The sequence below is a fragment of the Trichosurus vulpecula genome, chromosome 6 (assembly GCF_011100635.1).
Source record: "Trichosurus vulpecula isolate mTriVul1 chromosome 6, mTriVul1.pri, whole genome shotgun sequence".
NCBI classification, from domain to species: domain Eukaryota; kingdom Metazoa; phylum Chordata; class Mammalia; order Diprotodontia; family Phalangeridae; genus Trichosurus; species Trichosurus vulpecula.
In genome coordinates, this window is record NC_050578.1 from 283,964,457 (window position 1) to 283,977,500 (window position 13,044).

Genomic DNA, 13,044 nt, shown 5'->3' on the forward strand with positions numbered 1-13,044 from the left:
CCTAGCTCTGTTTAGTCCTAAGCTTTCTAATGTTTTTGAAACAGGAATGGGGATGGTGTCTAGTCAAAAGGTTTCCCTTATGGCTTCATAGAATCTGTGGTTTTGTGATATCCGTGTGGGCCAGTGATGTTTATAGTTTTCTTAATAATTGAACTCACCCAACATTCCTTGTGTCAGTGCTGCCTGGACATAGGGAGTGGTCTTTGTTTTATGCTGTTGTACTTGCCTTGCTAATATTTTATTCAGAATTTTTGCATCAGTATTCATTAGGGATACTGGTTTGTACTTTTCTTTCTCCTTTTTGACTCTTTCTGACTTGGATTTCAAGACTAAATTTATGTGAGAAGGAATTTGGAAAGAATTTTCCTATTTTATTCCAACTGTTTGTATAGTTTTGGAATTAATTGTTCTTTAAATATTTGGTAGAATTAGCTTGCAAATCCATCAGGTCCTGGGATTTTTTTACTTTGACTTGTTCAATTTATTTTTCTAATAAAGAGTAATTTCAATACTTTTTCCTATTCTGGTAATCTGGGCAATTTATATTTTTGTAAATATTCATCCATTTTATTTAGATAGTCAGTTTTATTGGCATATAGTTGTGTGAACTAGCTCTTAAGTATTTTTATTTCTTTGTCGTTGATTGTAGATTCACCTTTTGCATTTTTGATTATAGTCATTTGATTTTCTTTTAAAAAATCAAATAAACTAATAATTTATCTATTTTATTGTTTTTTTTTTTAAAAAAAAAACTAGGTCCTAGATTTACTTATTAACTCAGTGATTTTTTTTTACTTTTATTTGTGTTTGTCTCTCCTTTGATTTTCATAGTTTCTATTTTGGTGTTTAATTGGGGGTTTTTAATTTGTTGGTTTTCTAGCTATTTTAGTTGAATGTCCAATTTATGGATCTGCTTTTTCTCTTTTATTGATGAAGGTGTTTAGAAATATACATTTTCACAGATACTTCTTTGGCCGTGTCCCACAAATCTGATATGTTGTCTCGCTGTTATCTTCAGTGAAATTGTTGATTACTTCTGTGACTTGTTCCTGAACCCACTCATTCTTTAGGATTAAAGTATTTAGTTTACAGCTTTTAATCTTTGTTCCAAAGGCCCTTTATTGAATGATTTTTTATTATGCATGGTAAAAGATACATTTAATATTTCTTGTTTTCTATATTTGTCTGCAAGGTTTTTACGCCCTGATATATATATACACATATACATATATATACACACATAAATATACACGCATATATATATATAGTGAATTCTTGAGGTGCCATGCATAGCTGAGAGATAGGTATACACCTTGCTATTCCCATTTAACATTCTCCAGAATTCTACCATATCTAACATTTCCAAAATTCTATTCAGGACCTTCATTTATTTTGTTTATTTTTTTCATTAGATTTATCTACATCTGACAGAGCCGCTACTATTACAATTTTACTGTCTATTTCTTCCTGTAACTCATTTAACTTTTTCTTGAAGAATTCAGATTTGGTGTATGTATATTTAGAATAAGTGTTAATTCATTGTCTATGGTATCTTTTAGCATAATGTAGTTTCCCTGTTTTTCACTTTTAATTAGATCTTTTTTTCCTTTTGCTTTATCTGAGATCATGATTGCTACCCCTGCCTTTTCTACTTAAGTTGAAGTATAATAGAGTCTAATCTAGCTCCTTATTTTAACCTGTGTGTATCTTTCTGTTTCAAGTGTTTCTTCTTCAATATATTGTTGGATTCTGGTTTCTAATCCAGTATGTTGTCCTCTTCTGTTTTATGGGTGAATCCATCCCATTAACATTCACAGTTATGATTATTAATTGTGTATTACCTTCCATTCTGTTTTCTTATACTTTTCCTTTTCTTTTTTCCCTGCCTCCTCTTTAAGAGTTTGGTTTGTTTCTGACTAATCTCTCCTTTAATCTACCCTCCCTTTTATTACTCCTGCTTTCCCTTAATCTTGTTTCCTCCTGTTTCCCTGTTGAATAAGATGTACTTCTGTACCCATCTGTGTTGTATGTGTTTGTGTGTGTGTGTTTTTCCCTCCTTGGACTAGTTCATATGACAGTGGGATTCAAGTGTGTCCTGCTCCCCTCTAGTTCCTCCTCCTTTGTAGTAGAATAGCCTTTCACCTATGTACCGCATTTATATGAGACAGTTTTCCCAATTCTTCCTCTCTCTTCTCCCCACTCCCAATATATTCCTCTTCACACTGCTTTCATTCTTCTTTTAAGATCATCAGAGCATAACAGAATAACTCAGGCCTTCTGTCTAATCAGACTCCTTATGTCATTCCTGATTAAGAGAGAGTTCTGAGGGAATACATGTGTCCTCTCCCCATAAAAGAATGTAAACAATTTAACCCTATTTAGTCCCTTGTTCACTCATATTTATCTTTTTATGCTTCCCTTGAGACCTGTATTTGAATGTCATGTTTTTTATTTAGCTCTGGTCTTTTCATCAGGAATGCTTGGAAGTCCTCTGTCTAATTAAATGTCCATTTCCCCCTCAATAGGATAATACTCAGTTTTGTTCGATAGGTTATTCTTAGTTGTAATCCTAGATCCTTTGCCTTCCACAATGTCATATTCTAAGCTCTCTACTTCTGTATAATGGTGGTTGCTAAATCTTGACTGTGGCTCCAAGGTATTTGAATTATTTCTTTCTGGCTGCTTGGTGTATTTTTTCTTTGACGTGGGAGCCCTGGAATTTGGCTATAGTATTCCTGAGAGTTTTCATTTTGGATTTCTTTGACCAGTGGATTCTTGCTATTTCTACTTTGTGCTCTGGTTTGAAGAGATCTGGGCAATTTTCTTTTATGATTCCTTCAATTATGATTGGCTTTTTTTTTTAAATCAGGGCTTTCAGGTAGTCCAGTGATTCCTAAATTCTCTCTCCTTGATCTGTTTTCCAGGTCATTTTTTTTTTACTATGAGATATTTCACATTTTATTCTATTTTTCTGTCTTGTGACATTGTTTTAAAGTTTCTTGATGTTTCATGGAGTCATTGGCTTCTATTTAGTGTATTCTAATTTTCAAGGAATTATTTTCTTGGGCAAGGTTTTGTGCCTCTTGTGCCAAGCTGTTAATTCCCTTTTCATATTTTTCTTCCATAGGTCTCATTTCTTTTTCCGTTTTTCCCCTACTGCTTTTATTTGGTTTGGTTTTGTTTATTATTATTATTTTTTATTTGGTTTTTAAAGTGATTTTTAACCTTTTTTTTTTTTAACTCTTGGCTTACTTCTTCCAGGAATTCTGGCTGACTTGTATCCAGGATGCAGTTTTCTTTGAGGCTTTGCTTGTAGATGCTTTGGAGTTATTATCTTCTTCTGGGTTTGTGTTGAGCTTCCCTGTCACCATAATAGCTCTTTATGATGGTTTTCTTTCTCCTGTTCTCTCCTTTCTTTTTGTTTGGTCATTCTTCCAGCCCATTGCTTGACTTTGGACTTGACATTAGTAGGTGCTTTGCTCACCTCTTGAGGGATGTCTGTCCTCTTATATCCTCCTGCTGTTTTCATGACTCAGGTTTTCAGTGATCCCACAGTAAAATGTTGTTGCGGTTTCCTGGTTTGTTGTGGGGGTCACTTCAAAAGAACTCACAGAACTCCTCTAATCCAAGCAAAAGCATTTATTGAGATTTGCTGCCCCTCAGAAGTGGTCTACGTTCCAGGAGGAACCAGCAGCTTAGTGAGACAACACAGACAGCACTGGGACTCCTGCCCTGGTTGTCCTGGGCTGGACATGGAAGCTGAGTCTCTGCTCTGCTGCTGGGTTCAGAGGCATCATTCGTTTCTAAGCGTGTACCCTGCTCAGTGCATAACCAGAGCCCCTGTTTGCAGATTCCCCGCCTCTTTCTAACTGAGAACTCAGAAGTGGTTGGCTGAACTTCCAAATGGCACCAGATGGCAGCAGGGATCCCAGACAGCCTTTGACAGTTAGGAGTGCCCTGAGATCCCTTCCTGCCCTGGGGGCCAGTTTTTGCTCTTTCAGTACCACTGGCACAGATGGGCTCCTGGCCAGATCCCATCTCCAGGGTCCACAGACCTCTCTGTCCATCTCCCTAAGCCACCCTAGGCTAGAACAGTGAACTCACTGTGCCTTTTTCCTGGTTTTCTCAGAATTCAGTCTGGTGTGTCTGTACAGATTTTTTTGGAGTAGGCTTGATGGGGGTACCAGGGTTCCTACTACTCCCCCACACTGACTCTGCCTCCAAGCAGAAGATTTCATATTTGCTCCTGGAGGTGACAGGAAGCAACTGGAAGTCACTGAGTAGGGGGTGACATGGTCAGACCTGTACTTTAGGAAAACCATTTTGATAGCTGGGTGGAGAACAGACTGGAGCGGAGAAAGGCTTGAGGCAAGCAGACCCTTCTGCAACTACTGCAGTAGTCCCAGCATGAGGTGATGAGGGCCTGCACCAGGATGGGGGCAGTGTCAGAGGAGAGAAGGGGGCATATTGGGGGGATTTGATGAAGGTAGAAAGGCCAGGCCTTGGTAACAGATTGTGTATGGAGGAGTGAGAGGTAGGGAGGAGCTGAGGAGGACACCTAGGTAACAGGGGTTGGGGGGAGGATGGTAAGTCTCAAAGGAGGTAGATTTTTGGGGAAACCTGAGTTCAGTCTTGGACGTGTGGAGTTGGAGGTGTCTGCAAGACCTCCATTTGGAGATGTCCACTAGGCAATTGGAGATTTGAGATTCAGAGTCAAGCAGAGAGGTCAGGGCTGGACATGTAAATTTGAGAGTCATCAGCATGGAAATGCTCATTGAATCCCTGGGAGCTGATGAGATCCCCCAGGGGAGTAGGATGAAGGAGAAAGAAGAGCAGAGGGATACCTACAGTCAGGGAGTTATTGGTGGATAGAGATCCAGCAAAGGAAATTGAGGAGTGGTCAGACAGATAGGTGGAAAACAAGAGGGAGAAGTGTCCCAAAAGCCACCTCAGAGATGCTCAGACCCTTGGTCTTGCTGCCATCCACAAATGCATCATGAAATCCCCTTACCTGATACCCCTACCATCCTTCCCCCTCTCCCTCTTCCTGGCAGCCCCAAAACCTGTTCTTCATCCTCTCTGTGACCTGCAATCCCTTGACCCCTCTGTTCTCTCCTGGAGCATCAACCTGCTCACCAACCTGCATCCAACTCAGGACTAGACCCTTGCAGATTCCAGGAAAACCAGAGTCATCTGTGGGGCCACCTCCCTCAGCTTCTGTATTGAAATTGGTTCTCTTCCTGGAGAGCTCGGTCTCATATCTGTTCTTCAGTCTGGTGCCATGTTGTGGCACAAGTTGGGGGAGGGATGGTTCATTTCCTACTCAGCAGTGCTGAGCCCTAAGAGAGTGCAGACATCCGCAGACCAGGAACGTTTGCTGTTGCTGGCATGGTCTTTGTTCTCTCCATGAATGTTCTCCTAAAGTCCTCTCCCTGACTTTTTCCAGGGCAGCCCAAGGCACAGAGATGGGATCAGCATTGCTGGGGCTTTGGTGGCCCCTGGAATGCCTGGGGATCCATGATGGGGTGAGGCTGGAGAGGCAGTGTGCAACACTCTTAGAGCCTGGAGAGAGGGGGGCTCTGGAGCCACAGCCCAAGAAGCCATGCTTAACTTTGCAGCGTTTCTCTCCTTCCTTGTCCAGGGCACCGAGTGTGATAAGAGACAAGATCACCAGCTTGCCTGACTCCCTCCCTCCCCTAGCTCCTTGCCCTCCCACTCGTTCACTCACCTGGGGCCCCAGGTCACCTCAGCATTTCTCCTCTTCCCTTTGAGTACAGATCGATTTCATGACTGGTATTCGGGGGCCTAGGCTGACTCTGGTTGGAATGGAGATGGGGGCTAGCTTAGCTGTCTCTTTATGTCTACCCTGGTGCTCTAAGCCCTCTCAGGACCCACAATTTATCTCTGACTAATAAGGCAAATGCTGCAGTCATTGGCTTAGGGGATGTCTGAGTTAGGAGGGAGGTCAGAGACCATGGAGCCCAAGCCCTGGGAGCATAGAGGCTCTCCTGAGGCCTCCCAGGCTGTCATTGGTAGGGTCTGAATCCAAACCCCCGGATGGGTGGGAAGACTCTGGAGCCAGGGGCCCTCTTCAAGGTCCCTTGTTTTCTGCCCCCATGAATCCCAAGTCTTTCTCATTTCTTTGTTTTTACCGTATTGTTGCTGTTGTATACCTGTCCCATGGTTCTGTACCCTTCACTTCGCATCAGCTCATATAAGTCTTCCTAGGTTTCTCCAAAACCATTCCTTGCACCATTTCTTATAGCACAGAGTGTTCCATGACATCCATAGACCACAATTTGTTCAGCATTCCCCAAATGGATGGGCACGCCTTGGATTCTCGTTCTTTGCCACCCTAAAAAGACCTTGAGATATTTTTGTACATCCTTAGTTAGAGGACTGATCCTTCCCTTAGTTTACCCTCCCTCTAATTCCCCCTTCTTCCCTTTCCCTGTTTCCTTGTTGAGTGAAATGTATTTCCATACCCAACTCTGTGTGTGTGTGTGTGTGTGTGTGTGTGTGTGTGTGTGTATTCTTCCCTCCTTTGACCAATTCATATGAGAGGGAAGTTCAAATATCAGCCCCTCTCACATCTCCTCCTCCTTGTTTGTGGAGATGTCTGCTTGTGCACCCTTGTTATGGGAGATAATTTCCCTTAACCTTCCTTTTGCCTCCTCTCCCAGGGCATTTCCCTTCCCCTTTTTTCCCATCCTTCACTTAAAATCATCCAGACGTGAGAGTGATTACTCTCAGGCCTAAATGGACTTCCTCTCTGGCCCCTGAGGATGACAGGCTTCAGAAGGGATACATGTGTACTGGTATCATTTCCCCATGTTAAGAGTGGAAGCAGTTTGTACTTGTCTAGTCCTTACTAGTGCACTGTTCATTCATTTTGACCTTTTGATGTTTCTCTTCACTCCTGTGTTTGAACTTCAAAGTTTTTCCACAGCTCTGGTCTTTTCAGCAGGAATACTTGGAAGTCCTCTATTTCCTTAAAGGTCCATTTTCTTCCCTATACTCAGTTTTTCTGGGTAAGTGATTCTTAGTGGTAAGCCTGTGTTCTTTGTCACCTGGATTATTGCATCCCAGGTTCTCTGCTCCTTTATAGTGGTAGCTGCTAAATCATGTGTGATCCTGACTAAGGCTCCTTGGTGTTCATGCACTGTGTTTTTTCTTTAACGAGAAGCTCTGGGTTTTGGCTACGATGTGCTGGCAGTTTTCATTTTGGGGTTTCATTCAGGAGGTGACCAGTGGATTCTCCCCACTTCATCCCTCTGATTCTAAGAGATCTGGGCAGTTTCTTTTAAGAGTTCTTGAAATCTGATATCCACGCTCTTTTTTTGTCATGGCTTTCAAGTGGTGTAACAGTTCTTAAATATTTTTCTCCTCAACTGTTTTCAGGGTCAGTAGATTTTCTTATAAGACACCTTGGATTTTCTTCTTTTTTTCGGTCTTTTGACTTTAATACTTTTTGTCTCATGGAGTCACTGGTTTCTCTTTGTTCCTTTTTATTAATTTTCAGGGAGTTTGTTGCTTGGGCAAAGATTTGTTCCTCTGGTGCCAAGCTGTCAATTCCCTTTCCAATTCTTTCTTCTTTGGCTCCCATTTCTTTTCCCCCTTTTCCCTCTTCTGTTCTCATTCCATTTATAAACAGTTTTAACTTTTTTTAAGTCTTGTTTCTTCTTTTCCAGGAATTCTAGTTGAGTTTGTACCCAGTCTGTGTTTTCTTTGAGGCTTTGCTTGTGGACATTTTGGAGCCGTTCTCTTCTTCTGCATTTGTGTCTTGAGTGTCCCTCTCACCATGATAGCTTTTTTATGATGGGGTTCTTTGCTCTTTCTTCCAGCCTACTTTCTGATATAGAAGGACTTCATGTGAGGGTGGCACACTTCTGAAGGAAAGGTCTGGGCTGCTTCTGCTGTGTTATTCTAGTATCTCAGAGACGGCTCAGAGTGGGGGGCCCGAGAGTTATCAGTGCTCTGAGTGGTCTGATCCGGGGCACAAGTTGCTCTCTGCCCATTGTCCAACATTGGCAGGTTAATGATCTGGGGTTGGTTCTGAGCAACTGCAGATACTGCTGGTCCGAGCCCCTGTCAGCCAGCAGGGAGGCTCTGCTGGTTCCATGTCAGAGAACTGCAGACTTTCCTTTGATCTGGGGTTCCTGCCCTGCAGGAACTAGACTGGGCCGGCAGCTAGAGCTGAGCCCCTGCCCTGTTCCTGGGGCCTGTGACCGTGCCCTACCCCAACGACCGCACCTCTGGGGGCAGATTCCCCCTTAGGCAGGTCTGTGGGTCTGGGGTCTCCTCTTGCCCTAGTGCACAGCCTCTCCTTGGCTGCTGGGATGCTCCAGGAGCTAGGCTTTTGTCTGGACCCTATGTCCCGTGGTCACAGCCCTCTATCTCTCCTCTGCTGGCTGAGCTGGACAAATGGGACTTCTTGGTTTTCTGCATCAGGCTTTGGTCTGGCACATTTTCTGGAGCTGTTTGAAGGCATCTGGGGGAGGGGGTAAGTGGGACTCCAGATTCCCTTCTTAACCTGCAGTTACATGCATTTCTGCAGCTGAGGGGACTGAGCACGGCCCATGAGATGGAGGGAGTGAGGCTTTGTCTTGGAGGATGGCTTAGGATTGATGAGACTGGGGAGGGAGGAGAGCTCTGGGTCTGGGGAATTCACTGGGAAGAAGGAGGAGGAGGGGGAGGCCCAACTAGCATTGATCCAGCACTGCGAGATTCCTCACTCTGTGATCCTCACAGTAACCCTGGCATTACCACCCATTTTACAGTTGAGGAAACTGAGGCAGATAACAGTGAAGTGACATGCCCAGATTCATGCAACTAGGAAGTGTCTGAGGTCAAATTTGAACTCATCTACCTGACTTCAGGGCCAGTGCTCTGTGCTTTTTGGCGCCCCCTTGGTGCCTTCTAACAATGAGGAGTTAAAGATGCCTCCCCTCTCAGAGACCTCTCCTCCTCCATGGAGTCTCTGGCTGGGGCCAGCTATCCTGGCATACAGGAGGCACTTAATAAGTGCTTGTTGAAAGAAGGTATGGACAATTGAACCCTTGGGTTTAGGAGCAGGACAGAGAAGGAAGGATGGTGTGTGCTTGAGGAAAGGAGAAGGAAGGGAATGGTTTGCAGGGACCAGGAGGCTCCTGAGAAAGTATAGGCCTCACTGGCCCTACTCGGGTCCTGCCTCCTCTGCTAGGATACAGGGGCTGAGGAGAGAGGGAGGGAAGGAGGGAGGGAGAGGAGGAGGAGGAGAAGGGGGAAGGAGGGGAGGAGGAGAAAGAGGTGAGCAAAGAGGAGGGAGAAAGAAGGGGAGAAGGAGGAGAAAGAGGAAGGGGAAGAGAAAGGGGAGGGGGGAGAAAAGGAGGGAGGGAGAGGGGGAGGAGGGGAAGAGGGAGGAGGAGGGGGAAAGAGGGGAGGAAGAGGAGAAAAATGGAGGGAGGGGGAGGGGAAGAAGGAGGGGAAGGAAGGGGAAGAGTGGAGGAGGAGAAAGAGGAGGGGGAGGAGGGAGGGAAGAAGGGGAGAAAAGGAGGAAGGGGAGGAGGAGAAAAATGAGGGGAGGAGGGAGAGGGGAAGAGAAGGGGAGGAGGGGGGAGAAGGGGAGAAAAGGAGGGGGGAGGAGAGGCGAAAAAGGAGGGAGGAAGAGGGGAAGGAGGGGAGGAGGAAAAGAAAGAGGAGGGGTAGGAAGAGGAGGAGCAGGAGTAAAAGGAGGAGGGGAAAGAGAAGAGGGAAAAGGAGGGGGAATGAGGAGAGGAGGAGGACCAGGAGAAAGGAGAAGAAGAGGAGGAGGAGAAGGAGGAGGAGGAGGAGGAGGAGGAGGAGGAAAAGGAGCGGAGCAGGATGAGCTCCCGGGGCTCCTGCGGCAGTGGCCCGGCTTCCCATGGGGGCTTCATTTCTCTGCTTTCTTCCCTCCCCCACTCCTGCTGACCAGGGGCTTGCTGCAGACTGCAGTCAGAGCCCTCTTGCGGGGCGCTGCTTTCTCACCGGGCATCCCCGGATCGTCCTTCACGCAGTAGCTTTGCTTCTCTGGCTGCCCGGGGTGGGAGCCGGGATGGTGCCTTTTGGGGAGTGTTGGGTGGTCGCAGTGAACAATCCTCGCCCTGTAAAGCCTGCTCCTTCCTGGTGCTCCTTCTTTGTTTCCCGTGGGGAAGCAGGGCTTGGGGACTGAAAGCCTGCAGCTTCTCCAGATGTCTGTGATTTATTTATTGTTAGTAAGTGCCCCGGCTGCCGAGGTCTGCACCAAGTGTGCTGGCCATGAGACTTCCCCTGGGGCTCCCATCCAGCTTGGTCTTTGGCCCGAGCCACCTTCAAGGTGACAACCCGTTCTCCTGGCTGGACCAATGAGGTCCAGGAGGAGGGCAGCTGTTACCTGAGCATCTGGCTGCCATCGCTGGGCTCTCTGAGCTGTCTCGGTGTTTTGGTGGCATAAATCAAGAGACCCCAGTTTGATTTACTGATTTAATCAGAGTCACTCCAAGTGTCCAGCTGCTTCTGTGTGGGCAGGGATCCTTTCCTTTGAGTTTTCTGAGGGCATTTTCTTCCCTCTCTGGGCCTCTTCCCCGCCCCCCCCCACCCCCTGCCAAAGCTTCACTGTCTCTTCCAAACCGGCAGATGCCTCTGAACCCATCGTGTGGGCCGCCTTCATTTTTTGGTGCTAATGGGGCTCTTCTCCCAAGTGCACGGGACGGAGCACAGAAGTCTGTAAAGGATCTCTTGGGGTCTTGGGATTTGCAGATGTCTCCCATTGTTTGCACGCTGAAAGCAAGCTTGCTCCTGCTTCTGCAACAGAAGCAACCCTGGCTAAGCACCTACTGAATGCAGAGCCGTCCTTGGTGCTGAAGAACGGAGAGAGAGAGCCCTGAGAGAAGGCAGTCTGCCCTCACAGCCTGCTCCAGGGAGAGGGGCACACGTACATGTGCACTCAGACACTTGATGGGGCAGGCAGAGGGGGAGGTTCAATGACCCTGGCACCTTCCCCCCACCCCCACCCCGCCCTGATACCTCTCAAAGCTTCTTTTCGCTGTCCTGCCTACAGGGATCCCAGGCTGCATCCAACCCTCTGACAGCCTCCCTCTCTCTTTGCTTCCAGCCAGGCCCCTCCCCCTCTCTCGCCACTGACCTTCCTGGGAATTGACTTGTTTGGCCCGTTTTGTCTTCCTGACCCCTCCCCATCAGGAGCTCTAGGGATTGTTATTCCCATTTCTCGGGAGGAAACTGAGTCCCAGAGAGGGCAAGATCAGAGGTGGGGTTCACTGTGTGGTGCATTCAGGTCCCAGGCCACTCCGCAGACTGGCAGAGGTGCCGGGCTCCCCCAGATTAATCTAGAAAGGAGAGCATGCACACACCGCAATCTAACACTGCCCATAATTGCTTCTGCGCTGGTTCCCTCTTGAGCAATCAAAATCAATTTGCAGCAAATGGGGTTTTCCAGAGCTGGGTGAGGTGCGGCAGTGGGACCCTGCTCTGCCAGGCGTGGCTCAGAGCTGGGCAGCCAGCAACTGCACCTGGCTTCCAGGCACGGCTGGGTGCCAGGCCCTCCTCCACTGCTGCCCCTCTGCCTTGGCCCAGAGAGGGCACCGAGCCCTTCCCTCCTGCATGGGTGCAGCCGAGGCTTCTGGAAGGCTGTGATTGAGATCTCCTTTGGAGAATGCACGTGGGGGTCATCTCCATCGGCTGAGCTATTTGTGGTCGCTCGTGTCTGGGGGAAAAGCAGCCTGTTTTCATGTGGGCCCCAGTGGAGGGCTAAACAGTGTGCCCTGGGCCCCTGCTGGCGCCCTCCAGACCCCCAGGAGGGCTCCCCTCTCCCAGTGTGCCTCTCTTTGGGGCCTGGGGAGGCTATTGGAAAGCTAACCCAACAGCTGTCTTTCTTTGGCTCTCAAACTCTGGTCTCAGGACCCCTTTACATTCCTCAGGATGATTATTAAGGACCCCCCAAAAGAGCTCTTGTTTACATGGGTCATAAATATCGGTATGTACCATGTGAGAAATTATAGTGTTTGACAACGAAATTAACCCTAAGCTCCTGGGAGGTGAAGGGGCAGTGTGGAGGGCACAGGGTATCGCCTGGGCAGGACATCTAATGGGGTCACTGCAGAGGCTAGCTGGCCCCTGGGAGGGGAGAGGGCAGCGTGGAGGGCACAGGGCACTCCCTGGGCAAAACATCTAATGGGGTCATTGCGGAGGCCAGCCGGCCCCTGGGAGGGGGGAGGGCAGCGTGGAGGGCACAGGGCACCCCCTGGGCAGGATGTCTGGTGGGATCACTGTGGAAGCCGGCCCTCCCCTGGGAGGGAGGGGCCTCTGATGGCAGCAGCAAGAACTTGGGGTGTCCATGCCCCCCAGGACTCAAAGGGAAAGCGAAAGGTCCTGGCAGAGGAGAGGCAGTGTCCCTCACTTGGCCATTTTGCCAGGGGTCTCCCTGCTAAGATCTGAGGAAGCCACAGGGGCCTTAGAAGTAGACAGTGGGCTGGCCTCAGAGTTAGAAAGGCCTTGTCCCTGTTGGCCCTCGTGGTGTCCGGCAGCTCCCTTAGCCTAGGGCTCACAGGGCTGCCCAGCTAGAGGTGCCTGGCAGGCTGCTGGCTCTGAGGGGTGGGCCGGCCTGGCCTGGGAGGATTCTGGGTCATGGAGCAGCCCTCCTGTGACATCTCAGCCATGGCTGTCTTTGCAGGAAGGATCATCTGGGGATGTTTACAAAAAAGGCCTTTGACCACCTGGGCCCCATGATCGACGGCTTCAGCCTGATCACCTATGACTATTCTGCTGCTGAAGCGTGAGTAGAGGCGGGCAGCCTGGGAAGTGTCCCGGGAGGAGGCCAGGTAGGGCCAGGAGCCCCTCCGAGTCCTTCTGGGGGTCACTTTGGGTGAGGCTGAGGCTCAGGGACACCTGGCCCCCGAGGCTGGGCTGCAGCTTGTCTGCTCAGAGCCCTGCTTCCTCACCCCCACCTTTGGCACCAGGTGGGTGCCGCCATATCCATGTGCTGAACAGCACCCCACCAGCCCACCCAGGAGCCCAGAAGCCCCACATCTGCCTGGGTTGTGGCTGCTG

At 48.1% G+C, this 13,044-nt stretch overlaps 1 protein-coding gene across 4 annotated transcripts in view; it reads left to right on the forward strand.

Moving 5' to 3' along the window:
* CHID1 (chitinase domain containing 1) overlaps positions 1–13,044 on the forward strand; it is a 76,502-nt gene that overhangs the window by 34,146 nt on the left and 29,312 nt on the right. For all 4 annotated transcript variants that reach the window (XM_036764760.1, XM_036764763.1, XM_036764762.1 and 1 more), the window contains exon 9: positions 12,668–12,769. In XM_036764760.1, the coding sequence (XP_036620655.1) occupies positions 12,668–12,769 (102 nt within the window). The remainder of the gene's footprint in view (positions 1–12,667; positions 12,770–13,044) is intronic.